Here is a 20,105-nt window from a genome sequence, read left to right on the forward strand (position 1 = left end):
ACACACAACCACACACACACACACACACACCTATCTCTCTCTCTCATGATTTGATTACCTTTGGAAATGAAAACAAGAGTCAAAAACAACATTTCACTCCATCCTGTTGTTCTGTCCCCTCACCAAGACAAACCTCCCATGCTGCGGCTGCCAACATTAACATGAAATAACACACCGATCTGGTTCCTATTCAATGCTACAGGAAAGCTGCAGAGACAGAGGGCTGCACTGTTACATGCCAGTATTGACCAAGCAAAACAAGGACAGAAAGAATAGGGGAGCTGTTTACTTCAGTGAATATTTGCTTTTAAAAGCCTGACTGATCTGAGATTTACTTCAAATTAAATCAAAAATACTACAAGCATGACATCAGTGACATTAGCTGAGCGACTGACTCTCATCAGACTGTAGCTGTCCTCCTGACTAAGCCAAGGATAAGGTATTATGTCCTGACGGGATCACTATCACTACCAGAGCAAAAACAGTTTATTTCTTTTAATAAAATCCATGCTGTTAATTTTTTATGCTTTAAAAGACTAATCTATCTTTGCAATTGAATTCATCAAACAATCACAAAAGCATTTGAGCTTTAAGGCTCATGTCTGACCTTGGAAATAATCCTCATCATATAGGGCCACCTGGTATCATGTTAAATTCCTGACAAAATGCAAATACATTTTAAGACTGGTATACTTAACATTGTGCCTTTTGAAATGTCCAGTTCTTGTGATTTTGAAATATTTGTTTTGGAGAACCAGAAAGAAAAGTAAGAGTTAATTCTTGGCAAAAGCTAAAATAGCTTTTTTACTCTCTGCACTTAGAAATAAGTCTTGATTGAACTTATATAATGTATAGTTAATGAGATACCTGAACCTCTGATCAGATTTGAAAATATGAGTATTTTTGATAACATTTATATGGCTAGCAGCTCACAGAGGTGAAAAGGGCAATGAACTTGTGACTGCATTAGCAAAACCTCCTCTGAAACATGAGGAGATCGTGGACATTTCATTCAGTAAACTTGTATTAAAAAGAACAGTGGCAGCACAGTTACAGGACACAGAAAACACAGGACGGCGACTTTATGCACTGCAGCAAGAAGCAGCAAAGGGAACACTTTAACAAGGCTGAGGTGAAGAGTGAGATAAAGTTTTCTGTGTTTGTTTGGTTAAGGGGATGTTTAACGTTGGTTCACACTCCAACATTGTGTGTGGCGGTGATGCACCTTGGCACCCGGAGAGACAAGAAGAAGAAGATGTCAGCGACGTCACTGTGATTGACAGCGAGCTACAGCGAATCCGGTGTCTGTCCTTGTTTTGCAAGAGCCAATGAGCGTCTGGAGTTTATTGTTTGCGGAAGTTGTGAAGCCGCATTCAACTCTGCATGTGTGGGCTACACGTTTTGCTAAAGTAGTCACTTTGACCGTTACAAAAAATGTACAGAACACATTTCAAGTCGTGTCCTTTGTTGACATACATACATTTCATATAGAGAAAAGTTACAGCATGAGTGTTTACTGACATTTCGATTCACGCGTGTAGCCGGTGTGGTTTACACTCTCCGGTCACCGACTGACTCGTTTCACTGTGTTATTTCTTCATATCCCATATTTAACCAGCTAAACCTCAGTCAGACGTCCTCTGTGGTCGCCCACATGAGCAGCGGGCTCTCCGAGCAGCGGCGGGACATGAACCCACCGAAGAAGAGGCTCCGTACCGGGGACGGTGGAGCAGAGACGCCGAGAGGAGAGCAGCAGGAGGAGGGGAGCGCAGTGGATGTGGTGGGTGATGAACTGACTGACTCACAAGATAACACGGAGTTAAAGAGGAGTACACAGCAGAGGGAGCAGGTCTGTTAGAAGCGTCGGTCATTGGGCTGAAGGACTGTCTCTGTGGGTCTATATTTAATTAAACACTGGCAATTAACGCTGTGATTATTCTGTGTACATTTTAATGTAAACACATGTTAAACGAAGTCACTTTATCATGTGTTTACTGAATCAACTATATCTGTCTGGTTGCACTGAGTGTGTAAACTGATTCTCCACGCTTGCTTATATCCTCAGAGTATTATCATGCCAGTGTACAATGCGTCCTGCTGGCTGGATGAATGTCTGCAGGCCATATTACAGCAAGACTTCACTGGATCCATGGAGCTGTCGGTCTATGATGATGCAAGCACTGTAGGTTGGCTTGTGTAATTTTCACGAGTGTATAAATACCATGTGTCTTGGAGTATCACACAGCAGTTGAAGCTCAGTGTGTATTTCTGTGTATTTGTCCCACAGGATGACTCCAGGATAGTGGTGGAGGGTTGGAGGGAGAGGCTGGAGGCGAGGGGCATCTCAGTGGTGACCTCTAGCCACAACTCTGCCCAACCAAGAGGAGGTCAGTAGACTTACAGTATCTGTAAAGCCACACAGGCAGAATGAGAGCACATATATACACATGCAACAAAGACAACAGGCTGAACTCATCTGAACTACAGCACTGCCCAGTAGGATTTTTTTTTTTTTTTTTGGAAGTTCAATGAATTTCCTAAGCTGTATGCATCACGGAGACAATATACATTTCAAGGCAAAATAATGTTATATTGATGTTCTTCTTCAGGCAGTTATCTCAGATGGAAATATAACTTCTATAGTAACATCATGTATCACTGGATCGGCAAGATTGTAAAAATGTGTTTTGCTGAGGGACCTGTGATGAGACCAAACAGTCAACAGTATATTTTCATATTATTAACAAATCCCATGGATAGACCAAAACTAGTCATGACATCTCAATACTTTCTGACTCCTCGATGTATAGTTTTTTTTTTTTTAAAAGGCTCAGAAATGTACTGAAACAATTTTTTACCAAACAATACTGAAATCAGGAGTAAATAATGTACATATTGGGGACTGTCTCCTGCTGTGGATTCAGACACCTTTGTTGCACTAGTGACTATGTAACACACATGAAATACGTATGTAGTAAATAAGAATGTTTGTGTTCAAGGTGATGAAGGAAAATGTCACCCACTGCCACAGTGTGGCTCACTGAGCTCTATGGCACAGAGGAACAAGATGTATTGCACACTTGTCAGTAGAATCACTTCAGTGTTGCTTTTTGGTCTTTTCATGGGATTTGATGACAATAAGAAATATTCAAAATCAGTCACATGTTAAGTAAGATTGTGTTGGAAACAGAGCATGACGATCACTGTGTCATGTATGTCTTGTGCTGTTGCATGTTTTTGCTTTGGCATTTCGCAAATGACAGCGTGGCATTTACTATGTTGTCACATGATTAATGGTTGAATATACTGTAGCATGTGGCTAAAAGGAAATAGCTACCACACAGATATTGCATTCACAAATGCAAGAGTACAGATATACACACACACACACACATAAACATGGCTGTTCCCTTGTCTTTCAGTGGGATATGCAAAGAATATGGCAATATCTCAGAGCTGTGGAAAATACTTGTGCTTTCAGGATGCAGTAAGTATGTGTGTGTATCAAACAGGGCATGTTTTATTTCATTGTGCAGACATCTTTCATAACACATACAGTAGCGAGTCAAAAGTAATTAGATCATGTTGGTTTGTCCAAATATCCTGGCTGTAGGTATACACACTCAGACCTCAGAGGCTCAGTGACTGTTTGACAGAGCTGTCAGAACACATGACTAATGACCTGAGCGCAGCGTTTCATATATACTACACGTGTTTTGTGTGTGTGTGTTGTATGTAGATGGGTTGCAGCCCTGTCTTTGGCACAGTGCTTTGCAGTTGTTCATCTGAAGACTGAACTGGCAAAAGTCAAAGGCCACAACATCTGAGCTGACCTCTCCTCACTTCTTTTTTGAGTCAACTTTTCCCAGAAAACAGTCTCTTTATTTCCTCTCTCACTTTTTCTGTTCTACTGCCCAACACTGTTCATATCCTCTTTTCATCTAAAAGCTTAAATTTAAACTTCTGTCTTTATCCTTCCATTTAAATACTTTTCCGGTATTTCAATATTCTTCCTTGCAAAAAAAGTTCAGAAAGAATGTTTTTTTTTTTTTTTTTTTAATTAACATTGTATGGTGTAATCTGGAGGGTGTCACAACAGTAATATTTATTTTCTTTACTCATGTCTCCACTTGTCTATTTCATATTTTATTTTGTATGTTTTAGTTATTTTATATAATTCAGCCTTTTAATTGTACTTTTTTTTTCTCACCGACCTCATTTGATTTTTGATTTTGAATTTTAATTCCTACATAACCAATTACAAGTGATTTAAAAAAAAACAAAACAAAAAAAGGTGTTCAGAGAGACACACACATACAATACAAGTGAAATAAAGCAAATGAAAACCTAAACTGCAGCAGTTACAATTTTAATGTTCTTCTTAAAAGTACCTGCTATGTATTTGTTGTCACATGAAGCTGACTAGTGAACATAATTAACATGTGCTCTGTGTTTTAACTGATATGTTTTGTACTCTCAGGATGATGTTATGTTGCCTCAAAGAGTTCGTCTTCAGTATGAGGCATCTCTCCTCCACCCAAACTCCGTAAGTTCCCCCTCAAGCATTCACTTACTCACTTCCTTCCCTCTCTGTTGTGCTCTTCCTTCACCACTCCTTCCCTTCCCTTTCACTCCCTCCCTCTGGCCATCTGACCAGTCCCTCCCCTCAAATAAAAAATATATTCATGTTGTGTGTGTGTGTGTGTGCACGCGTCTCCATGCAGTTGGCATGCAGAACAGTGTGAGTATCCGGTGTTGATGCTTTCTGAGGCCTGCCAGGTCAGAGGTCAAAGGTTGTGTGTGTGAGGGAAGTCAGGGAGACAGAATGGAGACAGCAGACTTGCTGCCCTGCACAAACAACCTGCCCTTTTCTCTTATGGCTGTAATATTTTATGGTTGTGGATGAAGGTGTGGTTTGTTTTTAGTTGTGTATAGCCTCTCTCTTCTTTTTGTAAGCCCATCTTGACTTCTCATTTAGCTCTTTCTTCAGGACTTTTGCTTGTATATGTCAAAAAAAGGTAGAACTGATTTAGGTATGCAGTACATTGGAGTAATATTTTTGCCGTATTGAGAATTTCTATACGCCTTTGTCGTGTTAGGGCATATCAGAATAAAATATGTAACAAAAAAAATCCAAAAAACAAAAAAAAATGCCGACCAGTGTCCTAAATGTACCTTTATTGTGAAAGTTCAATATTTTTTTTCCTAATTGGCTGCAAATGTTTTCACTGGCTGTCAAAAGAAAAATGTTTTTTTATGCTCAGAAAGGTGAATGTGTGTTTCCATGATAGCTGATTGGCTGTAGAGTGCAGAGGCTTCCAGAGGGATCTACAGAGCGTTACACTCGCTGGATCAACACAATCACTCAGGATCAGCTCATCACACAGGTAAACACTCGCAGCTCGGGCACAGAATGTGAGTTTGGATGTGTGTGAATGTGTGTGTCTGTGCATATGCGAGAGGTCATGTGCCAGGCAGTCACCAGGTCAGACAGAAACAGGATATGTACCTGTTTCCATGGAAATGTGACAGTGGTCTGGACGGAGGACGCAACATCACTCCTGACCTCTCTGCCCATGACAGTCCCACCAGAGGAAGCAGGTCACACTGCCAGCTGTCTGCTGAGAGCAGGCCATAGTGGAAACTGTTGGCAGAGGAAAAGTTCATTTTGCTGACAAAAAAGTTCTGTGAGTTTACTCTTCACACTGTTTCTCTTCCAACTGATCCACCAGCGCAGTATATAGATTTATAGTGCTAGTGTAAAGCTTATTGTACTGGTCTGCTGTATGAAAGTCATTTCAGATTAATATCACTAAAGACAGTTACTGTAAACGAACCAACCAGTAACCAGAATTTAAAGGTCTTCACCAAACTGGATCTTATAAAAAATAGTTTAATCATCCCAAAACAAAAAAATGATGCTCCTACAGAGCCGTGGGGGCTTTTACTTTGTGTAGGCAGATGAAAAGATGAATGGATTCCTGTTTGCCGTTATCAAATGTCACCTTTCCTCCTTTAACTTCAAAACAAGAACAATGGAGCAACAACATGGACAGCCAGGACAAAACAAGTGTGGGTCGCCGTGACCGATTGTTGCTTTTTCACTCCAGATGCTGTGACGTGTCATAACAGGAGAAGCACGGCTGTTAATAATAACATAGATGTGATATGAGAGAGATGTTTGGGAGGGTTTTGGTTTGCTTTACAAGTTCATCACTGAGATTTTTCCAGGGTTGGTTTAAATGTGCCAAATGTCAATACTGGGCCAACAGATGTTTCATGGGCAGGCAGCACAAGTTAGACCCATGTAACTTTGTTGCGCAGATCAAGGTTAGCCTGCCAGACAACACTGTGTTATCCTATTATTATGTCGAGATCAGACTCCACAAGCTTCCATACTTTGGCCAACTGGAACACAGAGCATGTGATGTTTTGCTTTAAATCAGTGAGCCTATAAGTATTTGCTATCAACCGTGGGTCAGGAACTAAGCACCCCCATACTCACCCATTTCTACCAACAGGGGAGGAAAACAGGGAAGGATGACTTGGAGGGCTAGAAAACCTAAATATAGAGTGGTTGTGTAAGTGAGTGAAAGTCTTTATATACTAGTTTTAAAGCTAATACTTCGTCCACCACATTAAATAGTCCCATTAATCACTAAAAGATAAGAGAGCCACTGATGTAAAAGTGAAACCGCTGGCACCATTTCTATTTTTGTAAAGATGGAAGTGTACTGTTGCTGTCTGAACAAAACACACTGTCACCAAGGATACAAGACAACCTGGACTCACTCTCTCTAACACACACACACACACACACACACACACACACACACACACACACACACACACACACACACACACAGAGAGTCTGCATTACTCCTTAGCAGACATTCCAGGATATTTATATGATATTAAGTTTCATGGAGCATGAGAATGAGATCATACATTGATTCTGCAGGCTTAAAAGCAGCTCCTTTTCTTTGCTCTTCTCTTCCTTTGCTTTATCTTAATTCACTTTCGATTTCTAGGCAAATGAACAGAATCTAACTGAGTTAAACCAGAGATTAACACAGGGTGGTGCTTGTTTAACTTGATCCAGAGCTGGACCCTGAGGGTTCATCTGTAGGACATTAGATATGGTTATCCAAAACCTTCCCTACCCCACTGACTAATCACATCCACACCAGCTCTCTCTGTCTCTCCCTTTCTCTCTCTGTGTCCACTGTTTTCCCAGAATTCATTCTTATTCGTCTTATTCATGCTTTTGGCCACAGCTTACATCTGCAAAATGTTGCAATATTACAACAGAATGGAGAAGAGATGTACGTAGGTGGACACACACACACACACACACACATACACACACACACAGACACACACATATTCGCTAGATTCTGTCCAGCTGTTTGACTGGCTGAATCCAGATGTTTTTCACGATTTTCTTCATCTGTAATGCATTTCAGTTATGTAGTAGTATCCTACTTCGGCCAAGAACAGTTTCACACACACACACACACACACACACACACACACTCACTCACATCCAAACACACGTACACGCAGCATGTGAAACACAGTGACGTAGTCGTACGAAGAAACATCAACCTGGAAAGGCCCTCGGGTTCAGAATGTAAAAACACTACTGTTGCAGCACACACACACACAGTTACAGAGAGAAAAGGAGGAACAAGAAGAGGTGGGGGTCTGGAGAGGGAGGTGGGGAAGAGTGGAACTAATGGGTCGAGGGCTACATCTGTAAAAAGAGAAAGACATATAGAGGCCACAGCGTGGTCCTGGTATGTTTAAGAGTTTGTGGTCAGAGAGCGGAGGAGAGGCCAAAACAAACTCATCAGACAAAGATCATGTGTGAGGAGATGGAAGTGTGTATCCTTCCCCTGCACACTTCAGGAAGCACACACTTCTGTGAGACAGCACATGTGGCTGCACTCTAACCTGTTTTGTTTGCAGGAGTAGAAGTTAACAGTCCTTCTTCATTTGACTGTTTGTTCCTAGAAGCCAGATGGGAAATTTCCCTCAACCATCAGCCAAATGCTGGTCGGCTCTGGCTGATATGATGCATGTTATGTTACAGCATGTTCTGTAACCACAACATGAGTTCCATTATTTTTAAAGTCGAGCTGAAATAAAATGCAGTTTCCCGTGTGTGTGTGTGTCTGTGTGTGAGAGAGAGAGAGAGAGAGAGAGAGAGAGTGAGGGGAGGGGTGGCTGGTTGAGAGATAAAGTGCAGAGGATAAAATTAATTACATAACTTGGTAACTCCTGCAGGATTTGATTGCGGAAGCCTGAATGCCGACATGTTTGTATGTTTACATTAAACATGAAGATATATTTTTATATATATTATGATAAAACTGTACTTATTGCAACTAATACTGTGTTCTCTGGTGCACTGGTAATGCTGTTGCTTTCTCACTTCTACAAGCTTATTTTAAGTGCTGCAGGTTTTCCGTTCCTCAATGCTCTCTCCAGTCACTTTAGAATCTACAGACTTTTATTCAGCCTCAGATCAGTTACACTGCTGCATATTTTTCAGAATCGAACTTGGTTCTGTGCTTTTACTTGTCCTTTCCTCATTCTTTGGTTTATTTAAAGCTTCTCAGCTCACAGTCTGCACACTAGTTGATATTTGGTCAGAATATGATCCCCATTTTCTGAGTCTTTCACAGTCACCAGATCTTAGACACCTTTTACAGAACGATGATCAGAGACAGTAGTTCATATTTCATAAGTTGGTGGTGGTCCAACAACTTACTAAGACAAATATGTTGTTTTTTTCCATGAATTTGTCATCCATCTGTACGTGTTGGATCAGGTGTGATCTCTTATCTCTTTGGTTCTTCCCCATCCACACACAAACCTTGTTTCAGATAGAGCAAGATTTACAAACATAGAAATAAATACAACTCATTTTCTTTGAGTGATCATCTACATGTAGCATTTCATCAAATGAATCCCTGGTCTTTTAGGATTTGAGAAAGACACACAAAATGTACTTAACATTGTTGCACAGTGACCAGTATGGACCTGTACTGTATGTCCACAGCTCACAGTGTAAAATAAGTGAGTGTTTTGTGTTACAGTTTGAACTGTTTTTATGTCTCAGGTGTTCACATCTCATGGCCCCACCGTTGTCATGCCGACATGGTTCTGCTCAAGGGACTGGTTCCTGAAGGTTGGGCCGTTTGATGAGGGAGGCAAGGTGAGAGTTCTCACCCAACGGCTCCCAGAGCCTTGTCACTCTGTGTTCCTTTTTCTTTTTTGTGTTCCCGATTCCAAGCATCAGTCCCTCCTCAGATGGGTTCCATGTTCGATGCTCTGTCCATGTTCAGTTTGAACATCTAATGTCTGATTTGGTGCCCTCTCTTCAGATTTGTTTAGTTATTCAATTAGGTCTTCTGCCGTGTCCACTAACACTTGTTTCCCATCAGTTAGCTCGGTAGGCATGTTGAGAATTGGTGCTTTATCTTCCAACCTAGACAGCTAGCTATGTAGCTGTATTTCTGAAAGATAGCAACAGAAAAATGGCAACAAAGGTGGACCAGACTGATGAGCTGAGCTGTACAAGTTGTTAAGTCGACTTACTCAATAATAATTCCACCAATTCAGCTTTGCACTCCTATAATACACTCATGATTAAGTATCAAAATCAATAGATATACCTGGGGCCTACATTACTCAACCACTGACATTTTGGCCAGAGAGTCAGGAACGTTACTTTCATAGCGGCTAATGTAGCCTCGAGCTGTTGTACAGAGGTCTGGTGAGCTCACTTCTTTCTAAGTCCAGAGCCACCGGAGGCCGACTCAAGTGACGCCACTTCGTCAGACTCCTCACAGCTCACTCTGCGGACACTCTATACAAATCTTTTCACATATGCTGCAGTAGCTACTCACCAAGAGCTGTAAACTTAAATGTGTAAAATCAGTGCAATTCCCCTTTAAATCAACATGCTTTTATTGATCAGTGTGAAAAACATTGAGTAAACTGCTCCTAGCAGCTGCTACAACAATTTCAGTGACACTTGAAAATTGGTGGCACAGATGCAAAACAGAACAAAATGCGCCCCTTCTCCCAACAAGAAGCGTGGAATGTGAACACACTGTCAGTCAGTTTGCTCAGTCAATTCAGTCCAGGGCTGCTACTAACGCTTATTTTCCTTATTTTCTGAAAAAAAAAAAAGAAAAATGGGAAACATCACAGTTTCCCAAAGTGATGTCTTCAAGTTGCTTCTTTTGTCCAACCAACAGTCCAAAACCCAAAGACATTTCATTTACTGCAATAAATGACAAAAGAAAAGCAGCAAATCTTCACATCGAAGAAGCTGGGACCAGCTGAAATCATCAATTGCTTATCAAAATACATCAGTCGCCAATTAATTTTTGTGCGATCAACTAATCGATGACTACTAAGATCTTCATATAAACAATAACATTTTGGATTCGCTCAGACTTCCATTAACAAATATTGAACATCTCCAACCATTATTTCACACTCTACCTCCTCCTCTCCAGGGAGTCCCGGAGGATCTGATCTTCTTCTACCAGAGTCTGCGTCAGGGAGGGGGTCTGTCGCGGGTCAACCAGTGCCTGCTGCTCTACCGTTACCACGAGAATGCTGCCACACACTCTGTAACAGAGTCAGTCTCACTGCACACTCATACACAGATGCAGTATTGCTCATCCACCTACTCACAGCTGCCCCACTGCCATCCAACATTTTCTCAGGCCTCGATGCTCTCACACAATTATGCACACGTACACACACACACACACACTCACATACAGACACATGTTTTCGTAATCTCAAAATTTTCAGAATATGTTTTTGGAATTTCATTCACTTTCCCAGCATATGAATCAGGATTTTCAGCATGTGTTCTTCTCAGGGTTCAATGTCTCTCTGAGGGAATCTGAGCTGGTGTGTGTGTGTGTGTGTGTGTGTGTGTGTGTGTGTGTGTGTGTGTGTGTGTGTGTGTGTGTGTGTCTCTGAAGGAGCTGACATTCCTGCTACTGCCTGTGCTTCAGCAAGGTCATGTAGCGTCTGCAGGTGTGTGTGTGTGTGTGTGTGAGTTTTTTTTACATCAACTTTTAAAACACACCAAAAGGAGAAGGTCTTTCCTGCCCCCCCCCCCTCCCTTTCATCCCCTCTTTCCTGTTATCCCTCCTTCCTTTCCTCCTCCTTCCTTCCTTCCTCCCCTACATCTGTCCACTGCTCGTATATCTGCGCACGTTGACGCAATCCTTCACCGATCATCCTCCTCTCTGTCTTCATCTATCATCTGTCTATTTTTGGAGGCCTATTTCAAGCTCGCCTACTTTCCACTCTCCCCCACTTCTTGTCACCCTTTCCTATCACAGCCTACCTACTTCCTCTCTTCAGTTAAATGAAGCCATCATCTTCTTTCTGACTCTCTCTCGCGCACACACACATTGATGTAATTACACACTCAGTTGTCAGTTTATTAGGGACACTTAGCTAAAACTAATGCTGTTACTTAGCCTTCCTTTATTAATTTGAATGAGGTGGACAAAATAATAGGAACACCTGTCAGCATAACGCAACACAATGCAACAGCACCACAAATTGCAGCCACCAAAATGATCATGCAGTTGAACTCAACACCTCTTTAACACAGTTTCAACAAAAACAGAACATCACCGCCTCCGTCAAGTGAGGGATTACTGTAGGATTTACTATAATATTAGGCTGCATCAGCTTTAGCAAGGTGTTCCTAATAATCTGACTACTGAGTGTAGTGAAGATGTGAGGGGAGAAACGTCTTTTTAAAAATGTGAAGATGGTGTCATAGAGCAACTGAGACAAGAGGGCTCTCAACACGGAAAGGCTGTGTTTATAGATGTGGGTGTGCCTGCATGAGTGTGTATGCGTTTGTGCACACGTTGCGTATGTGAGTCTATACCAGAATCTGTGAAAGTGCGTGCCTTTTGATCTGCAGGGTATTAAGGGGATGAAGGCTTCAGTGTGTGTGTGTGTGCAGATACAGTTTACAGTAAATCTCCGTCATGTTGCTGCCATGTCTTAGAATCAAAGCCTGTGCAGAGAATGTAAAGAAAGCAATCTATGGACCACCCGCACTCCACCACGCTGGTGGGTTCTGGGTTTGTTTGTCAGATGAGGCCCAGTGTTAGACACACTCAGATGCTCACAGTACTTCCTGTGACTGTATGAGTCTAATTACTCAGTATCATTGCACGCCTCTGTGTGTGAGAGGGAGAGTGAGGGAGGAGAAGGACTTAAGAGCATGAAGAGAGCATGAAGACATACACTCACTGATTACTCACTGATTGGGAACACCTTACTAATACTGGGTCTGCCTGTGCTCTCAAAACAGCCCCATTTCTTCGTTGCTTCCAAAATCTGTTGGACACTGAATCACATTTTTTCCTCATCCTGATGTTTGATGTGAACACTAACTGAAGCTCCAGGGCTTTAAGCATTTACTGCTGTCACATGATTGGCTGACTGGATAAATACATGAATAAGCAGGTGTACAGGTGTTAAATAAAGTGCTTGGACATACACTATGTCAGAATATAAAAGTGTGGACTTTGTGTTTTACTTTTTGCAGGGACTAAAATGCTGGACCCAACTCGACTGTTTGAGTGTTAAGACTTGTTTTAGGGTTACGGTTAGAATTAAGTGCATGTTGTGATGGTTAGAGTAAGGGGCTTGGGAATATATTATGTCAAAAGAGCTGTGCCGTCATTAAATCAAAGTCCGACAAGCACAAAACACAAACAGTCAGATAATCAGACAGATCGGAAACAAACCAACAGTTAAGCAAAATGGTTAAACCTCTGTTTGAAGGTAAAATTGATTTAGAATTGAGTTCACCTGAAAGGAAAACGGTCCATCACAAAACTACAACAAATAGACCCATAGTTAAATCAGAGAGTTGGTATGTAAGCTGATTAGACATGCAATAATTATCTCATCTAATTGATTAGTTTATCAAAATGAAAATGATCAGCAACTATATTGATAAGTGATTAATTGTTAAAAGTCAGTTTTCAAGCCAGAATACCTAAATGTGATGGTTTCAGGTTCTTCCTCAGTGTTTTCTGATGTTCTAGGAACCAAACAATAAGGCAATCGGGAAGATACCATACAGATTAATCAATATTGACAATGCAGCTCTAAAGCTGATCAATGAGTGTTCCTCGTTTTCAGACTAAATAAAGCTATTAGACCTATAGACAACAGCTCTAATTCTAAGCTTGAACTCCCGCTCTTGTGAGTCCATCCTCTGATCATCTCCTCATCTGTTGTCAGGGAAACCATTTGGAAGCTGCGAGTGGACTTCCTGCAGGAGAGAGTACTCAGCCAATGGGAGAGCTTCACCATATGGAACGCTGGGAAACAGGGCCGGAAGTTATACCGATGCCTGAGCCTGACCAATCAGAAGAAAGTATGTTACCTCCCCATGTGAGACAATAACCAAAATAAATTTTCCTGCTGCATTTGGTCTATGTTTGGATAAAACTAGTGGGAGAAGCGGTGGTGTGTGAGTGTGTGTCAACGTTCATCACCTTTCTGACTCAATTATCAGGTCAAAGCTTTCTGTGATGTGGACGAGAACAAGATCAGGAAGGGCTTTTACACGTATGAGGAATCCAAGGTGAGGATGTTAATTAAATGATTAAAAGTTACAGTTAAGCAGCTCGTCAAACCAGGGATATTATCACCCAGACAGTTTATTCCAGTGAATTTCTATGAAGCTGTAACAGTGATAAATGGTTTGTGTGGCTCTCTTTCTGTTGATATCCTCCCAGGAAATACCTAAGCCAAAAATCCCAATTCTGCACTACAAAGATGCCTCCGCCCCCTTCATCATCTGTGTTAAACTGGTGAGGAGAAAGTGTGTTTGTGTGTTGTATGTTTGCTGTTTCTGACCGTCTGTCCCTCAGGTCTGTAATCTAAGTTAATGACATAATAATCCAGGGCGTGTGCCCGGCACAGGACGTTACACACACACACACACACACACACACACACACACACACACACACACACAGAGGAGAGGCAGTCAGGAACTAGGTAGAGACAGCAGCCTTGTACAAACATCTGATGATGTTTTGGGTTATATTTTGTACTAAATTCCTTGGTTTTACTTTTTATTCATTTTTTTATTAATATACAGTAACACACACAAACATACAGCTGTTCAGGCAAAACACTAATTGCCTATTTATCACCCAGCCAGATTCAGACATCAAATCTAGAGTGACCCCACCTACGGGGGCTACTAATTGCTCAATTATGGAAACTTGGAGAAGTAATCAGAGTCAGAGGACACAGAGACCTGGATTCAATCATGCTCTCTTTTTCTATGAAACACTCTTACACACACACACACACACACACACACACACACACACAAACACCTGGACTCAATCACCCAGATGTCAAATAACCATATAATCAACAAATATATTCATCTGAACTTTTCACATAGGCCAAGGTTAAACCTAATTAACTGTAGGTCAGTCTGAATCTCTGCTCTGTGCACAGCCTTTGGCATTAGTTCAGTGCAGTTAAAATACACAAGCAGAGGACAATGAAGACAAGAAGGACAGTAAGCAACTTTAGCCAGTAGGGCGAATGTTATAATGCTTTTTATGTTGTTCTGAGGAGATTTGTGCCCTCCACCATGTTTTCTGTTTCTGCTGTTCCTCAGATATTGTTTTGTTTGCAGGACATGACAGGGGGTGTTTTGGAGGAGAACCTTAACTCTTTGCAGCTGAAGGAAGGAACAGATTACTATCATTTCAACTGACTGCTTTGAGAGATGGAGAAGACAAGAGGAGCCCTGCGGCAGGAACAGGAAGAGGAAAGCAGAGAAGTGGATCACTTGCTGTGTAAATGCAAACTGAGGGACAGGCAGGTAATAACAGGAGGACAGTGAGGTGAACACTGGAACGGAGGCGATTTCTCTGCGCTCTCTGTCTCACGCCTGAAAAACTGCACCGGAGCTGTTACAGTTTTCAGAGAAGCTTAGAGGAATAGTTTGACATTTTGGTGTAACACTCTGATTCACTTTCTTGCTCAGAGTTAGATGATAAGTTTGATACCACTCTCATATCTCTCCATTAAATATGAAGCAACAGCCAGGACACACTTAGCTTAGCTTATCTTAGCACAAAGACTGGACACAGGGGAAAACAGCAAGCCAAGTCCAAGAGTTAAAAACAGATCTACCTTCCAGCAATTCTTCTGCTCAGTAATTGTTTATCCTTAAAAAACATATGCACGTTTTTATTTGTGCATAAAAATCAAGACCAAAAATTCAAAAATCTCAAAATATAGCAACAGTTTCTATGCTCGGCCGAGGTGGTGAAATTGATGTATTGATGTGAGTGAAAATGGAAGCAGACTAAGTGAAATGATCAGGCAATAACACTGTTTTTGTATGGATTAAACAAATGAATGTGACTTTAGATGGATTTTTTAATTTTTTTTTTTTTTTAATTTTTTTTTTTTTTTTACCTCTGTCTGAGCCAGGCTAGCTGCTCCTCCCTGGGTAAGCTAAATTAGGCTAATGGGTGTTGGTGGTAGCTTCATATTTAGCATACAGATATGAGAGTGGTGTCAATCTTCTCATCTAATCAACAAGTCTTTTTCCCAAAATGTTGAACCACTACTAAGCTTGAACGTGGGTGTTTAAGCTAATAGAAGGGACCATAACTTGCGATGTGTTGGTAACTGAATTAGCAAAAAGAGCGTATTTGGACAATTATATTTTACTTAACAGTGCACAGCTATTTATGATGCAAGAGGACATGACAAATTACTGGTGTTGACCGCTGGAGGAATAAAGTGTTATGGTGTTTTCTAACCCTGTGTGGACTGGCATTTGAACTTGTGTTGAAGTTAAAGGAAGCAACTGGAGTCGGCGTGTCATCACAGAAGGTTTAACTTACAAAGGGTGGGATGTTTTATGACCAGAAGCCTTGTACTGATTTCTTAACAGTCTTCTCTGATGCAACCATGCAAAATCAGATACACGCACACATCTGCTATAAATGTACAAACACGGATTTTCTCTACATATTTGTTTTTCTTTCTCTGGGTCTCATGAAATCTAAAGAACAATAACCTCTTTAAGAAAGCACAGCTCCGATACGTAAACACACACAAAAAGTTTATTTTACCTCACAGAGTGCGGAGTTTTTCTGCCCAAAGGTAAACAGACCTTTCCCCACAAAATCTCCCCCAGTGTTTCCTGGGTCACAGAGGCGGTCTGCCTTACTGTAAATCTGGCCACAGCAGTTTGTAGGGAAGCAGCAGTGATGATGAAAAAAAACAAAACTGAAGTGGGGTCTTCAGTTGTGCCCAAGTTTTATTTTCACTACCTTTGTTTGTTGCCACAGGCTGAGAATACGGTCGCAGAGTGGAGTGGATGGACAGAATCCAGTTAGGCTTGGATTCATTGTGTTTAATAAATTACATGAATGTTTGGGCCTGATTCAACCCAAACAGACAGGTTTGAGGTAAAAACCCCAGACCTCTGCTCCCACAGTGCAGTGCTGCTTAGGAGCTGAGAAAAATATCACATCCACTTAGCACTTAGTCTCCACCTAGACCCCTCATCCCTCTCTTTGTTTCTACACGCAAAACTTCAGCAGGGACGTGTCTTCCCAGAGATGTGATGCTTTGCAGCAGCTACTGATTATTTTCGTTTTCAGTTAATCTGGTTAGTTTCTGATTAACTGATTTATCATTTTGTCCATGAAAAGGAAAAAAATAAATTGCCAGTTACATTTTCCTAAGAACGTGATACATTCGAAAACCCTGTTTTGTCTGCCCAACAGTCTGAAACCCAAAGATGTTCAATTTACTTTCACAAAAGTCAAAGAAAATCAGTACATTTTCACAGTCTGGAAATTTTGATAATGACTTGTCAAAATAATTGCAGATTAATTTTCTGTTGGTCAACTAGTCAATTAATCAGCAAATTATATCAACTACACTTTGCAGGATTTTAGTTTTTTGCATCTATATTCATCTGCAAGGTAAGTGTTTTATTCTCCTGTGTTTGTGGGTTTGGGGTTTTTTTGTTTGTTTTTCAGTCTTGGTATGTGGCAGTGGGTCAGTCAGTTCACCACTCTGGACCACACACAAATATCTCAAGAACTATTTGGAAAGATTGCCATGAAATTTTTTGTACATATACCCACAGTTAGTGACACCACAAGCTGACATTTGTGGTCGTGAGTCAAATGTCACGGCAATGATTGAATTGATAGCCATGAAATTGGGTCCAGACACTTATATTCAAAGTGTACGCAGTCATGGGGCTGTAAGGTGCTTTGGATAAATGTCCACCAAATGGACTCCATATATTTTAGAATGTGACGATTCAAAGCGAGTTGTTTAAGTAAGACCACGCTCTGTCTAACACATCCTGTCTCCTTCACCCACTCTGCCCTCATGATAAAGCACTTGGTGGGTGATCAGAGTGAGCTTTAATGGAGAATCCATGAAAGAGACTCAGAAAGAGAGTAAACAAAGCTTTACTCAGTGTTTACACTCCGTCTCTCTACACACATCAAACCTGATAACACACACACACAACGGGTGACCCTGACCCTGGAGCCTGCGTGCCCTCGCTGGGCAAATAGACCTGCAAGTGTGTAAAAAAAAGAATAAAAATGTGCACGCGCACACACACACAGACTCATACAGCTGCATGTTCTCTGGCAGTGCTGCCGATAAGAGAGAGATAAGAGTCGGGTGTGTTTGGGTGAACAGAGCTCACAGAGGTCAGACACTGACAGCTTTTTCATTCACCTGGAACATGACCACATTCCTTTGTTTCAACATATCTGTCTCTCTCCAATGGTGTGTGTCTGTGTGTGTGTGTGTGTGTGTGTGTGCTTCACTGAAAAGGAGAGACTTACAACATGCCAGAGCTTCGCTGCCCATTTTTCTCAGTTTTACTCCTCCCTTAGTTCCTGCTCTCTTCCTTTAAGAAGTTGCTAGTTATCTTCTCCCCATTTCAACAACTGCTGTCAAGCTACCCATAAGCAAGGCACTCAACCTTCCTACAGACCCGGTGCAGCTACAGTTGTCCCCTCTTTCAAAAAGAGAGAGGAGTGTGCTGCTCGCGAGTAACAAGGAAATAAAGGTCACGAAGGTTGAAATCAGAGATAGAGGAATGTGTGTGTGTGGCTTCGCGAGGAAATAGTGTGTGTTCCTCCTGTCAGGCTGCTTGAGAAGAGCCAGGTGACGGCAGAGGGACAAGGGGGAGCAGGTCAGAGGCTCTGCTGCTCTGTAAATACTTCACATGGTGAAGGAGCACATGAGGTCAAACAGCACATCAGCAGCTCAGGCTTCCTCAGCGACCTGCAGATCTTTGGCTTCTATTGTGTTAATGGTGAAACTGAATCTATTTCAAATCTAGGGACGTGGGAAATGTGTTTTACAGTGGGACAGATGTTGTGTTTTATAGCCCACCCACCTGCTCATTCAGTAGGGAGACTGACTGTCTGCACACCTGAGCTGAACAAGGTCATCCATCAGGGCAAATCAAGTTTTTTTTGTTTTCTTTTTTCTCTCAAAGTGGCACCACTCTCTAATAAGCCACTTTGTATGAAGGGTTTATGTGTTACAACTATTGGCTTTGTTAAATGTCAGCACATCATATGATCATGCTTTGTAGATCAATAATAAGCCTGAAAAAAAAGAAATTCTGGGTTGCCAGGTTGTGAAAAATCCTTTTTGTTGGTGTTCATCCTTTCTGTTATTAATCATCATGCCATTATATGTGTTGTTCATTTATCAATAAATGCTTAATAAGCCGTTAATAAATGGATTTAGATCCAGATCTTCTGCAGCCCTTCTCTAGAAGGCCAAAGATATTTATCATAAACTGGCAACCCAAAAGCTGTCTTCATTGCTGGCTTAAAGCTGATCTCTAAGGCTTTAGCAAATAATTTAATAACAACTGATAAAGCCATTATTCACAACTTTTGAACACGTTATAGTTACTGAAGTGGAGCCTTACTCCAGTCTCAGTTTTTCAGTCAGGCTGGTGTTGCTTTAACTTCACGAATTGCACAATGCGCAGTATCATCAGTTGCAATCAGTGAAGCTGAAAATGAATATAATTTAATTTATATTATGAAATTTGATTTATTTATAAGAAGATGAAGCCCTTGAATAAGTACTATACCTTTAACCGGTAGTTCAAGCTCCGTAAAACAGCAGCAGCAGTGTTGAGAATTCGCTACTGAAACGACGGTGTATGTGGGTGTTTTTGGGTGTGTGTGTGTGTGTGTGTGTGTGTGTGTGTGTGTGTGTGTGTTTCGGTATTTCTCGAAATGCGTTACATTGCTCTGGCTGTGCGGGGGAATGTGGCGAGTCAGTAACATGCCTGCCGTCCCGACTGTTTTCTCACGGGAAAACCTCCCGGGAACCAAACAGGCGTTTAGAGCACATGTGTGACTTTGTGTTGTTGTGTCAGGAGAGGTGGGCTGTGGAAATAGCACGGCGGGGCTGAAATGGGAATGGTACAGGAATATTGGTAATAGCCTGCCATTAAAGTTGACTTCAAAGAATCAAGTCACACTTCAATCGAGTGCATCCTGCGGCCAGGTAACGCAGAATATGTTGGTACAGGGAGCTGTTGAAGTCACAGGACGCAGCTGCTCTAGACCTGCATGCTGCTCCAATTCTCACTGCATAATATGATCCATGTGTCTATAAAGGCAACACACACACACACACACACAGGCCTGTGCTGTTCCTCTGTGATGCTGTGAGGAACCTTTAGGACTGGACAGACCTCAGAACTTACCTGGTAAAGAGGTGCCGGTGTTGCGCTGCGCATTTTGCCATTTCTGGGCCGAGCGGTTCGTTTGTTATTGTCTTTCTGTTGTTGTTTATTGTTTGAAATCATCAGTGTGTCAGTCAGCCATGAGTGTAGCTCCAGCTTCATTTGTGTTAAAGTTCGCTGGTGTTTTTAATGTTGAAATGGGAGCCCCCCCCCCCCCAGAGAGTTGGGGGGGGGGGCATGGGGGCGTGGCTTGGGGCGAGCGCTCGCGTGTCACTCAAGCGCA

General features: G+C 41.7%; 1 protein-coding gene and 1 long non-coding RNA gene across 7 annotated transcripts; one reads left to right on the forward strand and one right to left on the reverse strand.

The window, feature by feature from the left end:
* Window positions 1-1,646: 1,646 nt before the first annotated feature.
* b3gntl1 (UDP-GlcNAc:betaGal beta-1,3-N-acetylglucosaminyltransferase-like 1) lies at window positions 1,647-15,877 on the forward strand. Of its 6 annotated transcripts, none has more exons than XM_071504668.1 (12): window positions 1,647-1,780; window positions 2,066-2,182; window positions 2,288-2,387; window positions 3,423-3,487; window positions 4,481-4,546; window positions 5,292-5,387; window positions 9,128-9,223; window positions 10,536-10,660; window positions 13,318-13,453; window positions 13,595-13,663; window positions 13,818-13,892; window positions 14,741-15,877. In XM_071504668.1, exons 1-12 carry the CDS (start codon window positions 1,655-1,657, stop codon window positions 14,819-14,821), a joined length of 1,152 nt encoding a protein of 383 aa, XP_071360769.1. In that variant the 5' UTR covers window positions 1,647-1,654; the 3' UTR covers window positions 14,822-15,877. The 6 variants fall into 6 exon arrangements, with proteins under 6 accessions (XP_071360769.1, XP_071360768.1, XP_071360767.1 ...); XM_071504667.1 differs by having other exon boundaries at window positions 1,655-1,849; window positions 13,318-13,470; XM_071504666.1 differs by having other exon boundaries at window positions 1,655-1,849.
* Window positions 1,774-19,992, reverse strand: LOC139636531 (uncharacterized). The gene is made up of 3 exons (XR_011694418.1): window positions 19,844-19,992; window positions 5,510-5,644; window positions 1,774-2,406 (listed from the first exon to the last, which is right to left on the reverse strand). It is a non-coding gene; the product is annotated as an uncharacterized lncRNA (long non-coding RNA).
* Between the last annotated feature and the right edge of the window lie 113 nt (window positions 19,993-20,105).

The sequence above is a fragment of the Trachinotus anak genome, unplaced genomic scaffold, assembly GCF_046630095.1.
Source record: "Trachinotus anak isolate AG129_WGS33_773 ecotype Australia unplaced genomic scaffold, CSIRO_AGI_Tana_v1 ptg000019l, whole genome shotgun sequence".
NCBI lineage: Eukaryota > Metazoa > Chordata > Actinopteri > Carangiformes > Carangidae > Trachinotus > Trachinotus anak.